This window comes from Anastrepha ludens, chromosome 2, assembly GCF_028408465.1.
Source record: "Anastrepha ludens isolate Willacy chromosome 2, idAnaLude1.1, whole genome shotgun sequence".
Lineage (NCBI taxonomy): Eukaryota > Metazoa > Arthropoda > Insecta > Diptera > Tephritidae > Anastrepha > Anastrepha ludens.
Window position 1 is genome coordinate 45,569,726 of NC_071498.1, and position 15,177 is coordinate 45,584,902.

General features: G+C 33.6%; 1 protein-coding gene across 1 annotated transcript; it reads left to right on the forward strand.

Annotated features, from left to right (window-relative positions):
* The first annotated feature begins 106 nt into the window (after positions 1-106).
* Positions 107-14,939, forward strand: LOC128870247 (serine/threonine-protein phosphatase alpha-1 isoform). Its single transcript, XM_054112850.1, has 7 exons — positions 107-951; positions 1,088-1,219; positions 5,632-5,848; positions 5,923-6,011; positions 6,289-6,485; positions 11,790-11,937; positions 13,308-14,939. The coding sequence occupies exons 1-7, from the start codon at positions 903-905 to the stop codon at positions 13,457-13,459; spliced, it is 984 nt and encodes a 327-aa protein (XP_053968825.1). The 5' UTR covers positions 107-902; the 3' UTR covers positions 13,460-14,939.
* The last annotated feature ends 238 nt before the right edge of the window (positions 14,940-15,177 follow it).

A 15,177-nucleotide genomic window follows, 5' to 3' on the forward strand; every position in this document is an offset into this window, starting at 1 on the left:
TTATTCCTCAGTGCATTTATTTTAATGCCATATCTTTACGAACACATTATCCTGGTAGGTGCTTCAATCATCCTCATTTCGGCCTATTATGACATTTGTCATTGTCAAGTGTAGCCCACTTGTCTTCGTCGTTCTCTTCGACTTAGTGGTGTGTACTGCTGAAATTTTCCGAAAAAGAAAATCTTGTTAAAATTTCGCGTAATAAGTGCGTGTATAACGATTTTTTGATTAAATACGCACAAAGAGCATTTTTCGTCGTCAAAAAAATGTATTGGCTTTGATGGCGGTAAATCAGCAGATCTGTGAAACAACATCGAATAAGAACGTAATTGAGCCAGTGTGAGTGGTGAAAATCATCGAGCAGTGTGTGAAAAGAAAATCAGTGCTGAACAGTGCCTGCAAACCACCCACCCGCCTCCCAAATATTAAAATAATAATCGAATGAGGGTCTGACGACGACAAACTGTTTTTGCCATTTCTTGCCAACGAAGAAAAATATAAACGCGTCACCACATTCGCGTTGATAGTGTAGGCTTTAAATACCAAAATCTTGCGATCAAACAAACAAAAACAGCAAATAATTGTCCAAAGAAGGTGTTTGGAGGGTATACAATAATTCGGAGAAAACTTAAGCAAAAATAGTTCCATCATTAGCTTGACAAAACAACTACGTTTAACACGCAATTGCAAAAACAATCTGGTAGTGATTTGCCTAAATTAGTGGTGTATAAAAACGTTAGGAAAAACGGGAAATCCAACAACAGCTGCGTCGCCAGCGACGTACCAACTGACCACAACAAACAGACAACAGCAAAAAGGTTTTAATTGTTAGCAACGTATTCCATAGAGCGTGCGGTCTTAACGAGGGGATTTAATACTACAAACGTTGGCGTGAACGCGTCATGTCCGACATCATGAATATCGACAGCATTATTTCAAGATTATTAGAAGGTGGGTATTTACCAAATTGTAGAAGGATTCTGCTATTTCAGTGAATTTAATATATATGTATATACATGAAATTCTGAACTAAATACTTATTCAAAATGCATACATATGTTCATTTTGTTTAACAACACTTGTGCAGTGCGTGGAGCACGACCTGGCAAAAATGTACAACTATCAGAGAGTGAAATTCGAGGCCTATGCCTGAAGTCACGCGAAATATTCCTATCGCAACCGATTCTCTTGGAATTAGAAGCCCCGTTGAAAATATGCGGTAAGTATTCCGTGAAAATCACATGACTTGCATAAAAATGTATGTACTTCTAAGGTTCTCTAGAAAGTCAATATAAATTCCTTTTTTGAAAAATTATATTTAAAAAAACATGAAAATATATGATATACATTTAGCCGGAAATGTCGAGAAGAGGCAAGTCTCAGTGCGCTTAGCATACCTATATCCGAGAAAAAATCTATAGTTTGAAAAAAATGCGTCTTTCAACATTTTAAAACCAATTCCAAAAAGCCTTAATAAGCGTAAAAGCCAACACCTCCGAAATGTTTAATAAACTCTATCGCACAGTTACTTAACGATACCATCCACAGTTTTGAACTAATTATTAGTAACTTCAGTAGGTCCGTAGAACGTGGCTCATCTTAAAATGAAAAATATTTACAGTTAAATTTCTTATACTGATTGCTGTTAAGCAATCAACACAATAAATATCACACGCATATGTATCTTTTAGTGAGTCTCACTGCTTTTTTACTTTTACGGAAATATTTTAGGGGTAAAATATTAATATCGGAATATTCACGTGGAATTCACAATAAGGCTCATTTCTTATTCCACACGTGACAAAACTATTTCCGGTCTACCCTCAAGCGGTTCTACGTTACGGGAATGGCTCAAGTTTAAATCCGGTCAAGACTTGTCACTTCAGCAGCTTTCCCAAGAATATTTCGATCTGTTACAGCAACAACGAAAGTATAACCGGTATTAGGTGAGCACTGCGTGTAAAGAAGGCTATTCCAAAAACACTTTACTTCGCTGCTGTTCAGGAATTTCTCAGATCGCAAATTATCTGTTCTTGTTTTGGGTTGTTTTACTAATTAAGGGAGCAACTATTAAATAAAACTAGGAAAAATGTGCACACCACAACAGACGCTTCCACCTCACAGGAGTAACCCGTATTTAAATTCAGCTAATGACTGTCAATTCATAGATATTACTCAACAGTTTAAGGGAATGTTTTATGCAACAATGGTATGATATAAACCTACCTATCTAAGCCATTTCTTTATAACACTAGGAACTAGTTTTGATCTATACGATATCAGTATTAATCAGCCAAGTTAACCTATCTAACCTTCAGCCAATATTTTTTTATGGCCCCATATAATTCCTCGGCAATATTAGGAACGAGTTTCAGTCTATGTTAGATCAGAGTTGACTAGCCAAGTTAACATTAGCCTAACTCACAAGGAGTACATATATATGTATATCTACCATATATATAACCCTGCACTTTCCGAAACCATCGTCTATGTCATCTACAGAAAGTCTCCATATTGCAGCCGCCCACCGCCTGTAACTCTAGCGGCGTGTGGGAAACGTAAAACTTAAAAAGTGGACATGCCGTAGTGATTTACTTTTTATTAAGCTATTGGTTTCACTGTTGCTTCTGATTTGATAACATATTGCATATTTAGTCTAATAGTAATATATAATTACTAATTGTCCGAAAGTCCATATAAGACTTCTACGTTATCAAGTTCATCATCGTGATGTTCTCTATCTTTCCGCATATGCTACTTAATGAGTTGTATATGTATGAATTTATATATTATTATAAAATGCTTGATTGAACTCAATAATCAAATATGTAGTAACTATATGCAAGTTTTTTTTTAATTGTTCAAGATATGGAAAAGTTTGTTTTAAAACACTTTAATCGTAATAATCCCATAAAAACAATTTTTTCACTACTAAATGAATATGCATTATTTATTGTTGTTACTGGTATCAATTCCTAAGGTTATCTCAATCTTACAGTAGTGTCATATGATGATGTTACCATATAATTTTTGTTTGTACATATAGCACAAATGTTTTTTGGCCCCCAAACTGATTTTGGATTACTTTAACCCAAAAAGGCATCCTCGATCAAACTCTTCAAACTATAATAGCAATAAAGTATCACGAAAATGTTAAGAACCCTATTCCATTTTTTTTTGCCGACTGTGGGCTATAAGGCTATAGTCAAAAATGTCAGACCTTATAGTGAATTTGTCACATGGTTTCTAAAAGCATTTATTTGTTGTTGTTATTGTACCAGCTTATCAAAACATTCTCTCGGTCGATTAGTTGCAGTTTTCAATATCTTCCAAAAGCAGACCCAAGAAACGAGCTGCTTCGTACGTGGCCGTGAGTTTCAGTTTGTGCACGTCACCTCTGAAGTCATCGCTCGTCATCGTTAATTTCATCTAAAGGTAGGTCCAGGAAATTTGCCGTTTCGACGGCGTTTGTCCAGAGGGAAATGGGTGTCAGATGAGTTGGTTTAAGGAGGCAGGGGAATAGGTGGTTATTGTCACATTCCGGACATATATTAAGTATGTCAGGGTCGATTCTGGATAGATAGGAATTTAACCTGCTATAGTATCCGGAAAATGATTGTGCCAAAGGCGTTTGTGCAGGTCTACGATTCTGCTGATCCCGGGTTTAATTTTGATTCTATTGATGCAATTAAAAAAAAAATTATGCTTACTTCTAAGCCTAAACTCTTTTGTTATCTGAAGCTATTTCTTAGAAAAAAATATTTCTAAAATTGAATAACGATTTTTTGAGCTATATTAAAATTTGTCCAACTCAGGTAAATCTTAATATATTTCGTTCTTAAAATTTAACATAAATGTGGAAGTTTGTGGGTTTTTTTGTTTGGTCGTAGTGTGTAGACTCCTGAACGGTTCATCTATGGCGATGAGTTTTCGCTGGTACAACTGGGAAGGTTTGTGAGTTTAGGTGGATTTGGTAGGCTGCGCTGTGGCCGATATATTCTAAAAAATCGTTTTACGAGAAACTCTTTGTAGACCCCGCGCCTCTAATCATGTACAAATTTATTTTCCATTAAGTTTTTATCCATTTATGTAGTCTAAAAATTATTTCATTCACTTAATATTAATTTTTAGAAAATTAAAAATATATTACTGCTGGCAAAAAAGTTGTTCCAAGAGTGCGATTTGTAATAAAAATTTTCGATGATGACGTTCAGTTGGCATTTAACTACAAAGATGATAGAAAATTCTTTTATGGCTGGAGCAATTTTTGTTTCATCTTTTTAGTTGCAATTAAAGTAAGCTATGAGAAATTTAGATTTTTATTGCATTATATATGGAAAAATAACACACGAGGGTGGATCAATAAGTCACTGAAAATTAGAACAAATGGCAACGGCTACTTTAAAGTCTAGATTTTGTTTGTTAAAAGCATTTTCAAAAAAAAAAACAAAAACATTTCCGTTTTCTGACTGATCTGTCAGTATGTGCGTCTTCGTGTCAGCCCTAGAAAGTCTAAATGACCTGCTTGCCAGATGGGTGCCCTGCTTCACAATCTACAGCCAATGCCATTTCTTTCTGAAGCAAGTTTTATGCCGTTACGTAACCATGGACGACGCAAAATGGATTCATCACGACAGAACCGGCCGTATTTGACGAGAAAAAGTTCTCTTTCACCAGGACAATGCACCGGCAGTATACAAGTCTGCCGTCGCGTGAGGATAATTGCATGAATTTTTATCCTGTTTCCCAATATGAATAAATAACTCGGCGGTAAGAGGTCTTCGATGGTATAATCCATTATTTCGAGCAACTTGACAATTGTAATATATTATTGGAAGAGCAAACGTTTTATGAAATGTATTACGCTAAAATATACTTCTGTAATAGAATAATGTTTTTTATTGAAATTTTCCGGGACTTATTGACCTCACATCGTACATACACCCGTTGGCAGCTAACTAGGAACGTTATATTTTGACCAGTTTTGACTACTTTTCTTTTTTTTAACACAAATTTAAATCAAAATTTTAAACTTTGAACAAGATTTATAAAAATTTTGACAAATTTTCCTAAAATAAAAATTTCATCAGATTTGTTAAAATAAATTTTGGTACTCAATTTTATAGCCCAATAAATTTTAATGTGATATAGTGCAAGTTAAAATTCTCGATAATGCAGTAAATTGGTAATTTCGAAAATTTCTCGAGTACATTTTAACCAAATCAATCTAGTTGCTCTTAACATTGTGCCAAACTTTTACTAAGAACTTCGATTTTTTTTTAATTTTTGAATTAGTCAAAACTGGTCCAAACATCGCGTTTCCAGTTTTCTGATAACGTGCGTACGTTGTTTTTTTTTGTTTAATTGTTTATTTTATGTTTGTTAATTTTTTATTTTCTTCTATTTGTTTGTCGACGAATTTGATCCAGTGTCATACCTCACCTAAATTTATTCCGATATTTTCTCGAAGCTACCCATTGACTAAAATTTTATTGCGGTAGAATGTCTTCAATGTGTTTGGCAAATCAACTTTTTGCTTGCTTTACTTTCATTTATTTCAATAATTGTATTTCTTAAAATATGAAACCTATAATTATTATGTGCACATTTGCTATACACCTCTCCCTATAGGCGACATTCACGGCCAATACTACGATCTGCTGCGTCTCTTTGAATATGGTGGCTTCCCGCCAGAATCAAATTATCTATTTTTGGGGGACTATGTGGATCGTGGCAAGCAATCACTGGAGACTATTTGCCTGTTGTTGGCTTACAAAATAAAGTATTCGGAGAATTTTTTCTTGCTGCGTGGCAATCACGAATGTGCCAGCATAAACAGAATTTATGGGTCAGTATGCAAATAATATAATTTATTACTTTAATATTCTTTGGTGCAAAACAAATAACAATTTTCTTTTGCAGCTTTTACGATGAGTGCAAGCGCCGATATACAATTAAGCTGTGGAAAACGTTTACAGATTGTTTTAATTGTTTACCTGTGGCGGCTATTGGTAAGCAAAATATAATAAAATTGTATTTGAGAATTGAAAAACAAACAAAGAATTTAAAACAGTTGAAAACGAAAATGCGAAGTCGTGACTTGTTAGAAATTTAGAACTGAAATTTTATTACTAGTCAGCAATTTGTTTGACAAAAGTTTTCGAATAATTGTTTAAGTTATCGACATTCGCAAATGTAAAGTATACTCGAATATTCCATATTTTCTTGTTCAATTCTAGATATTCAATTTTCAACTTTTGCTCACTTTCGTCTAATTTCCACTTTCAGTTGACGAAAAGATTTTCTGCTGTCACGGCGGTCTCAGTCCTGATTTATCATCCATGGAGCAAATAAGACGCATAATGCGTCCCACAGACGTGCCCGACCAGGGGTTGCTATGTGATCTCTTATGGTCAGATCCCGATAAGGATACAATGGGTTGGGGTGAGAATGATCGTGGTGTGAGTTTCACATTTGGCGCTGAGGTGAGTTAGACAAATAAATTTAAGTTTTTAATAACATATCGCACCCTAAATACAAAAGGGGCACAACTCAAAATTTTCCACACTCGAGCTTGACTTGCTTACAGTAGCACAGAAAACAAACTATGTGACATATCACGCTGAAATTTGCCATGTAAGCTTATAACAGTCCTACCAAAAAACAAAAAATTTATTTTTGCCATATGTCATCCGCGGACCGTTTTATTGATAACGTCTCGTTCATATTTGAGCAGAAGTACATTTTGAGTTGTGACCCTTTTGTATTTAGGGTGCGATATCAAAGTAATAAAGGGTTTTTCAAAAGTTACGCCTAGTGGTCAGTAGCGAATAATTCGTAGACAGTACATTTTTTATAGCATCTTTGACATTTGTCAATTTTGTACAATTTTACACGATAGAACAACGCCTTAAAATTTTTTAAACTTATTACGAAAATGGTCGATCTTTAAGAACGACGTATCGCAAAATTCGTGATTTTTTTTGTGGAAATAATCGTTCGAATGAACCGACAATTCAAAGGTTGGTGAAAAAATGTCAAGAAACTGGTTCGGTCGTGGATAGATAAACGACTGACAGACCAAAAATTGGGCGCTCTGTTGTAAATATTGCTGCCGCTGCGTAAAGTGTTAATGAACAACCTTCAACAACGATATCTCGACGTTCTCAACAATTAGGCCTTCATGAATCGACCTTTTGTCCAATTTTAACTGCAGAAGTGCTCCTGGTGGACATTTTTCACATATGTTAACAACATATGTTCACATATTGTTCAACAATAAACAGAGTGAGCCCTGAAAGAATCTACATTTTTTCATGTTTTATTTCAAAGCGACATCCATACGCGTCTTTTGAAAGACCCTTTACTTGAACTGCACTGAACTCAAAGCCACGTATTTTCGTTTCAGTGTTTTAGTTTTTAGTGCAATCGTAATATAATTTTTTGCCGTTTTTGTTTGATGATTACACAGGCCGACAGCATCTCAACCCAGGAACCGGACTACATATTTTCGAAGGATTTTGATGCGATGAATCGAAATCTGGCCTCAAAATTGCCGTATCAGCTCTGGTTTTCGAGATATCCTAACCTAAAAGTGCAAAAAACACCGTTTTTGCCCATATTTGAGGTTATGTAGCCTTGCAGATGTTTTCTTTCACCAAAATTAAAGGATGGCATCTTTAAATACAAGCCTTCTTTTTTCAAATGGCGTTGAGTTTGCTCAAATATAATTTTTTTTTCGCTGAGATATCGCATTTTGAAATTTTCATGTTTCTAAATTTTCCTACACCTGAAAATCGATTAAGATAACATAGACATGATATAGTCAATTACTAATTTTCTTGAATTGAGTCTTATTTTTCTTAAAATTTTGTGTCACACCATAAGTGTGCTAACTCACCAAACCCCTACACTATCTAAGCCACGGGTACCGAGTCACACACAGCCCTAACCCCTAGAAACCACCCCTACCATACCGCAAGCAGGCTGACCCACTTAACCCTAGAGACAGTGAGTTTAGTCACAAAAATAAGACTCAATTCAAGAAAATTAGTAATCGACTATGTTTGAGCAAACTCAACGCCATTTGAAAAAAGAAGGCTTGTATTTGAAGATGCCATCCTTTAATTTTGGTGAAAGAAAACATCTGCAAGGCTACATAACCTCAAATATGAGCAAAAACGGTGTTTTTCGCACATTTAGGTTAGGATATCTCGAAAACCAGAGCTGATAGGGCAGTTCTGAGGTCAGATTTGGATTCAGCGCATCATAAACCTTCGGAAATATATAGTCTGGTTTCTGGGTCTGAATGTTGGTTAAATTTTGGCGGCCTGTGTTATTGTAATCGTTGTAAAGGACTCCTTTGGCTAAATATCAGTAAAAAGGATTCCTTTTACTAAATATCAGTAAAAACCACTGCTACATATTACACATATTTACTTTATAAAGTGAATTTTAATCAGAAAAAATAATTTTTCAGCTTACCACTTCCATCTTTATATGAAACGATTTTCAAATAGGTAAATTAGAAATCTTAATATGAAAAAAGTACAGATTTTTATTCAAGTAACGAAGACGAAAAATTCAAGTACGCGGTGGTACTAAAGAATAAATTCTATAATAGTACTCAAACATATTAATTTTGCAAAACTCTCTTATCATCTATAGGACTTCTCGGTTGAAATTATATTTGAAATATAATATTTACCTTCAAAGTGGTCTTTACTAAACTTCTTTCCCATTTAACTTTTGCGCACTTCTCGATTTACCTTGTTTATGATTACTCAAAAAGTTATAAATAATTTAAAAAATTAAATAAAAAAAAAATTAAATTAAAAAAAAAAATTAAATTAAAAGAAAAATTAAATTAAAAGAAAAATTAAAAAAAACTTAAAAAAAAAAAAAAAAAAAAAAAATTAATTAAATAAAAAAAAATTAATTAGTAAAGATTACTGCAATTGAAATCATAGGTTAATTCGATAGACGCAATCAATTGCTCTTGTAATTCTTATCGTCCAGCTCGTATAGAATAATTTTATAACATTAAGTGAAGTAAAAAGTTCTCAACGTTTTTTCGGTTTATATCGACGATGAAATTAACATAGTTAAATTATGTTTATCCAAACTTATGTTCAATTTTTAAGCAATGGAGTAGGTGCTCAGAAATATTTCCGATGATTGGCCTACCCGAACCGAATCGTTGAAATTACCATTTTGCTATTACAGGCCATACTGTATTAACCGCACAAACTATCAAACTTTGTCCGGCTGCTCCGACTTTTCACCTTGGTCGTGGCGGTACTAAGAAATGTATTGAATTTCCCCTTTTGACTCGATTCAATGTTTCCTATGAGGTATGGCTTCCCAAAGAAATCTAGCGGAAACAATTAGAGCTTTTTACCTCACTGATATATTTTACATACATATATACATACCTACACATAAGGTGCGTTTCACAATCATAAGACACCCCTAATTTTTCAGTGTATTTTAATTTATAGATTTCAGAGGAAAATATAAATTTTACACATCGATTAAAGTAACAAGAGTTATCTGTTTTGTTACAGAATTTAGAACTTTTTTTAATGCATAAAGAAAATGTTCACCAAAAACGTATTTCCAGTCGTTTCAAAATGATAAGACACTGTTTAATTAAAGTGATCGGTTAACAAAAGTATACTTTTATCGATTTTTTTTTCTGTCGTCTAGAACATTTTAGTATTCTTTGGAAGCACCATTTGCTTTAGCGACACAAAATAACCATTTTTTCATCGATTCTGCTTACTTTTTAAGTAAATTTACATCTAGAGAAGACCATTCTGGCTTTATTGCCGCTTTAAGCTCATTGGTGTTGTCAGATTGGCGATTGTTGGCGTAAACTCTTCTGACTAATATACTCCAAATGTATTCTATTGCGTTTAGATCCGGAGAACACGCCGGCCAGTCCATAGTTTCTATGGAACAATCGGTTCAAATACTGCCTTATTTCCCTGCTTACGTGGATTCGGGCGTTGTCTTGCTGAAAAACGAAGGGCACTTCCAGATTAACCTGAATAAAAGGAAGGAGACTATTTTCCAAAATTCTTTTGTAGTCCCCACTATTCATTCGCGATGATATAAACTGTATATCAAGAGTTGCTTTCGATGTAAATGCATCCCAAACCATAACAGAACCTTCTTCGAAGTTGCGCTTGGAAAATAAGAGGCGGGCTCTTGTGCAAATCTCTCTAATAATTTAAAAAATCATCGGTTCAATCAAGGTTCCATTTTTTCATCCGAAAATATAACCTTTTTAAAAAATAATATGAAATTGGGCAGCAATAAAAATATTCCAAATATCTTACTGTGTCCCAGCTTGTGCCGTAGCAAAAGATGGGGCCCTTTTCTTATTTTTGATAATTTTAAATTATTGTAATGTGCGCAAAACTGTTGTTTTTGAAACCTTATTTTGAACAACAGCGGCCAAGTTGGCGCAAGACTAAGTCGAGTTAGAAGCTTTTCCAATGAATGCTCGCTGTTTTCGACTTGATAGTGATAATTTTCTTCTAACGGGCTTCAAAATGTTGTAATTCTCAGGACTCCGTAAAAAATTCCGGATAACACAACGCTTCTGCCTGTTTTTTTTGCAATTAATTTGATTGACAAGCCTGAATCCTTGTAGGCAAATATTTTTCCACGTTCCTCTTATGATAATATTGAATCCCTCGGCATTTTAGGTTAAATTGAAAAAAATTATAATTAAAGTCATCCAAAACAACAATCAGCACCTTTTATCTCTTCAGAAGCTTATTTTCGATTAGTGTCTTATCATTATGAAACGCGGAAAAGACTAGCAAAAGTGCAGCTTCTTGGAAAAAGATAACAGATCTACAAAATAGACAGAGCTTTCACACCAAAAACAATTGATGGAAGCCCTAAGTCTATAACCGTTAAAATGACGCCAAATAAAAGCTACTCCGGAAAGTAAAAGCGAGCCTATGATAGTTCAAAAATTGTATACCAAAGCTGTCTTATGAAACGCACCTTATATAATTATCGTGTACTATACATCCTTCGTTGGGTGTTTGCCGAGTTTCTACACCAATTTCTGGCGTGCGTTTTAATGTTGTTTAACAAATGAAGGGACCTACAGCTTGTGCGCGTCCGAACGACAAAGAAGCTTTGTGAGGAGCTTTTTCTGGCAGAAATACACTCAGAGATTTGCCATAGTCTGCCGAGGAGCAACCGTCATTAGAAAAAACTGTTTCTATCATTTGGCTTCTCATACCCAGAGTGGGTTTCGAACCTGGGTTTTAAATAGAAACATACAATTGTTTTATTTAAATACATAGGCACCTTCAATTTTTTTAGACTGCAGTGATCGGTGTAAAAACGTAATTTAAGAATTGTATTTTTATGATTTGCTAACGAAATTGTAAGCTGTTGGTTGCAACTATAGGGTTGCTTGCTCTAATGGTAATAATATTCCTACTAAATAAATTCAAAAGAACTGTCATATCCGTGCTGCAGTTCAAAATGCGTAAATAAGTGGATCCCTTATCGTGCATAAGAATTATTTATTATTATTAAGAAAAATTATACTAACTGGAAAAACGAGAGCGCTTTGTCATCTGAAATACCGGAACTTCTGATATTAGCCTCTGCAAAAGATAATTTATGGTTCCTATTGGAGACCCCATATAAATAATATTTTTTTTTAAAAAACTTTACAAAGTTATAAATCTATGCATATGCCATAAGTTTAAATTATTCTACTCTAAGCATTGTTTTATAATTTTTATTTATTTTAGGTTGTTGGGAAATTTTTGCAAAAGCATGATTTCGATTTGATTTGTCGCGCGCATCAAGTTGTCGAGGATGGTTATGAGTTCTTTGCAAAGCGACAATTGGTCACACTGTTCTCCGCACCAAACTACTGTGGTGAATTTGACAATGCAGGTATGTACAAATAACAGGGCACAAACGACGACCTTGAGATTGAAGTGCAAACCTCCCCATTTTTCATTTCTATACACTTATATCTATTCTTATGTGCGTATATTAGAGATGCCAATTTTCGGGATTTTACTGATCTCGGAATTTTCGGGACTTATTTTGTAATTGAGAGGCTTTCGATTGCTAGAAATGTAAATAAAAATTATTAACTTTGTACGAAATTCACAAAAGAAATCAACAAATAAAAAAAAAATTTGATCAAAATGTTCAACTTCCTAATCAGAATCCTTATAATTACCTGGGCATGCAGTTTTGTAACCATTTTAATTTTGGTATAAAGAAGTGAAAATTTTAGTCGCTCAAAATTTCGGGTGGTTTTTGTTGCATACGATGTTGAGAAAAATTACATGTTCGGTATTTTATAACAAAGTTTTTGTACCATAAGTGCAATTTATCTTTCAGGCTAACTACAGTGGATGTCGGTCTTTTCGGTCTTATTTTTTCGCACTCAAAAAAACCAACTATCCGCCAAATAATAAATAAAAGTTAGCTCAGCTGTTTTATAATGTTAAAATACCCGGTATCCGTTGCTATGCCTCGTTGAATAAAATCAAAACAACGAATCAGAAAAATATCAAGCAAAATTATTTTTATTAATTTTCTATCTCAAACCGTTTTTGAACTTTGCATTTGGGTCATAGTTGAACAGCTTATGCGGATTTTGAAGTCTAGAGTGTGCTATAAATAGTGGGAAATAGGAAAAACTAAGATTTTTTAGATTAAATTTAGGCAAATATTCGATTATTAGTGACAAATGAGAGTGGTGGCACGGTATGGGGGCTGTGGGAAGGGAGTTCATCCATCATAAAAACATGCCTATAACCTTCATTGGGTGAAAATATGAATGTATACAAATTTTTAAGTCATCTGGTGTTGTCGTTTCGTAGTGATGCGCGGACAACGTACAGACATTCACCTTTATAGTATAGATTATAATTGTTATGTGAGGAAAACCACATTAAAAAGGCATAATTGTTTTCGCTTGGGTAAGAGTATTGGATTAGAATTTTTTTTCCTTATAGTGGAGGCCATTTAATTGATTTAAATACGAGTTTCATTCTAGAATTTTTTAACACTCTGTTTAAAAAAAAAATTTTGAAATCAACGCGATTTTTGAGCCACTTCAAACATACGCTTAAAACTACACTTCAACCTTACAATTGGATACTTGCAATTTTTCTAACAATTCTGGTTAAAAAGTTTGAAATTTTGTTGAAAATCGTATTTGTAGTGTTTTTCATTTATTATGCGTTAATGTAATTCAAATCTCTCTTTTCTCTCTCTCTCTCTCTCTGTCTCTATTGCGATTACAGGTGCAATGATGTCCGTGGATGATACACTAATGTGTTCCTTCCAAATATTGAAACCGGCTGATAAGCGTCGGTTTGTCTATCCGAATTTCGGCAGCTCAGGGCGTCCATTGACTCCACCACGTGGGGCCAACAACAAAAATAAAAAGAAATAAACGCATGCTCCATCCAAAACAAAGAAAGGAGTTGTGCAAAAGTAGCAAATTCAAGTTGAAGCATAAAGATACAAAAAGCGATATGAGTGAAATCGAATATACGGAAAAATGTGAAAAGACGAAAGAAAAAAACGAAGAAATGAGGAGATGTAAAAATAAAACAAAGCACTACACTGCAAAAGCAAACATTTACAAAAAAAGGAGCAAAAACGTAAAGAAAACATAAAAAGTTAATTGGAAATACGCAGCGGCCACACAAAACCACTTTCTGTGCATACTTACATAACATATACCCCACATACACCGCCACATCTATAGAAAACAGCATCACATACACGAAAAAAATTGGTTGTAAATTAGCATATTTTTGCACTTAAATCAATGCACTCTGTTTTTAAGTATATTATTTTATTTAATTTTAATATCATTGTTTACGTTATATACATATATATGTAAAGATTCGCAGTCCTATTTTGAAATTGGCTGAAACAAAAATTTGCTGTTAAAAATCGTTCAGCTGCAATTTGTTCCAAAGCTATGTTAAGTTGTCAGTTGAAGAAGGCTGATATTTCAAGCAAAAAATATTCTATGTGTAACAGCTGCCAAAAAAGCCTTTTGAACGGTTTGTGCACTGTCGATGGCAGCATAGCGATTCTTCAACACATATTTGTCAAAAATTTCGGACAGTATCGAAATAGGGTTGTGAATGGCTATTTTTCGGTTTATATTTGTTTAGTACAAGCAAAATGTGTAGTTTTGTATACAAATGCAATATGGAAGATATTAAGCGCAAACAACAACATACAAATACATAGGTATATTTTTTTTAATTTTTAGTAATGGGAAACATTTTCGTAATGGTGAAAAAAATAAAAATAACAAATCATAAGGGCTAGAATTAAAAAAAAAAAATTGCAAATTTGCAAAAAAGCAAGTTTATAAATGTTCCTTTTCTTCTGAACCATAACTAAGCACCTTTGTTTCTGTACTATGCAGTACAGAATTGAATTCGATTCTATGTCACTCAGATTTATGTAAAAAAATTATTTTCGATTGGAACTATTCCTCTTTGCTAAAACAAAAATCACATCCCACCCATTTATCTAGCCAATTTCCCATCTCAAGTAAACCATAAATCCTTACATGCATATACAATCATTCTTAAATCTATTATGGAAAATATTTTCGCGCTACTACCAAAAATATTTAGTTTGTGAAAACTATTCACTTGCAGCTCTATTTTGCACAGGTTTTGTTTCCAAGAAATGCTTTACTTCTATTTTATTTAGAAAAAGAAAAAATGTTTGTAACCGTTGCCGGATAGGGCTGCTAGAGTTTATTTTACTACATTTAAAATAAGTTGCATGCCCACATTGTTTTGTTATTGTAAATTTTGCACATTCATAACACAATGGAAACACCCACAAAAAGAGAGAAAAAAAAAACAAAAACAAAAAAGAGTAAGAACAAAATAACTGCATGGTTTTCTCAATTTAGTTGTAAGCAAAAATGATGCATTGATTTACACCAAAAACAAAAGAAATGAAAAATAAAAAACAATTAATATCAACGAAAACCGCTTTGTTTTACGAATAAATCAAACAAAGAAATCATATACAATAGTTGAACCAACCAAACGTAAATAATGAAGAAAACAACAAAGAACAACAAATACTGAAGCTTCTAATACGCACTAAATTTTATAAATAAAAATTTGT

Bases quoted from the DNA above. Each gene is read 5' to 3' on its own strand.
- LOC128870247 (XM_054112850.1), top strand. From the start codon at position 903: ATGTCCGACATCATGAATATCGACAGCATTATTTCAAGATTATTAGAA. The intron at 6,012-6,288 runs GTAAGCAAAATA...TTCCACTTTCAG, and splicing joins TTTACCTGTGGCGGCTATTG to TTGACGAAAAGATTTTCTGC. The intron at 11,938-13,307 runs GTATGTACAAAT...TTGCGATTACAG, and splicing joins TGGTGAATTTGACAATGCAG to GTGCAATGATGTCCGTGGAT.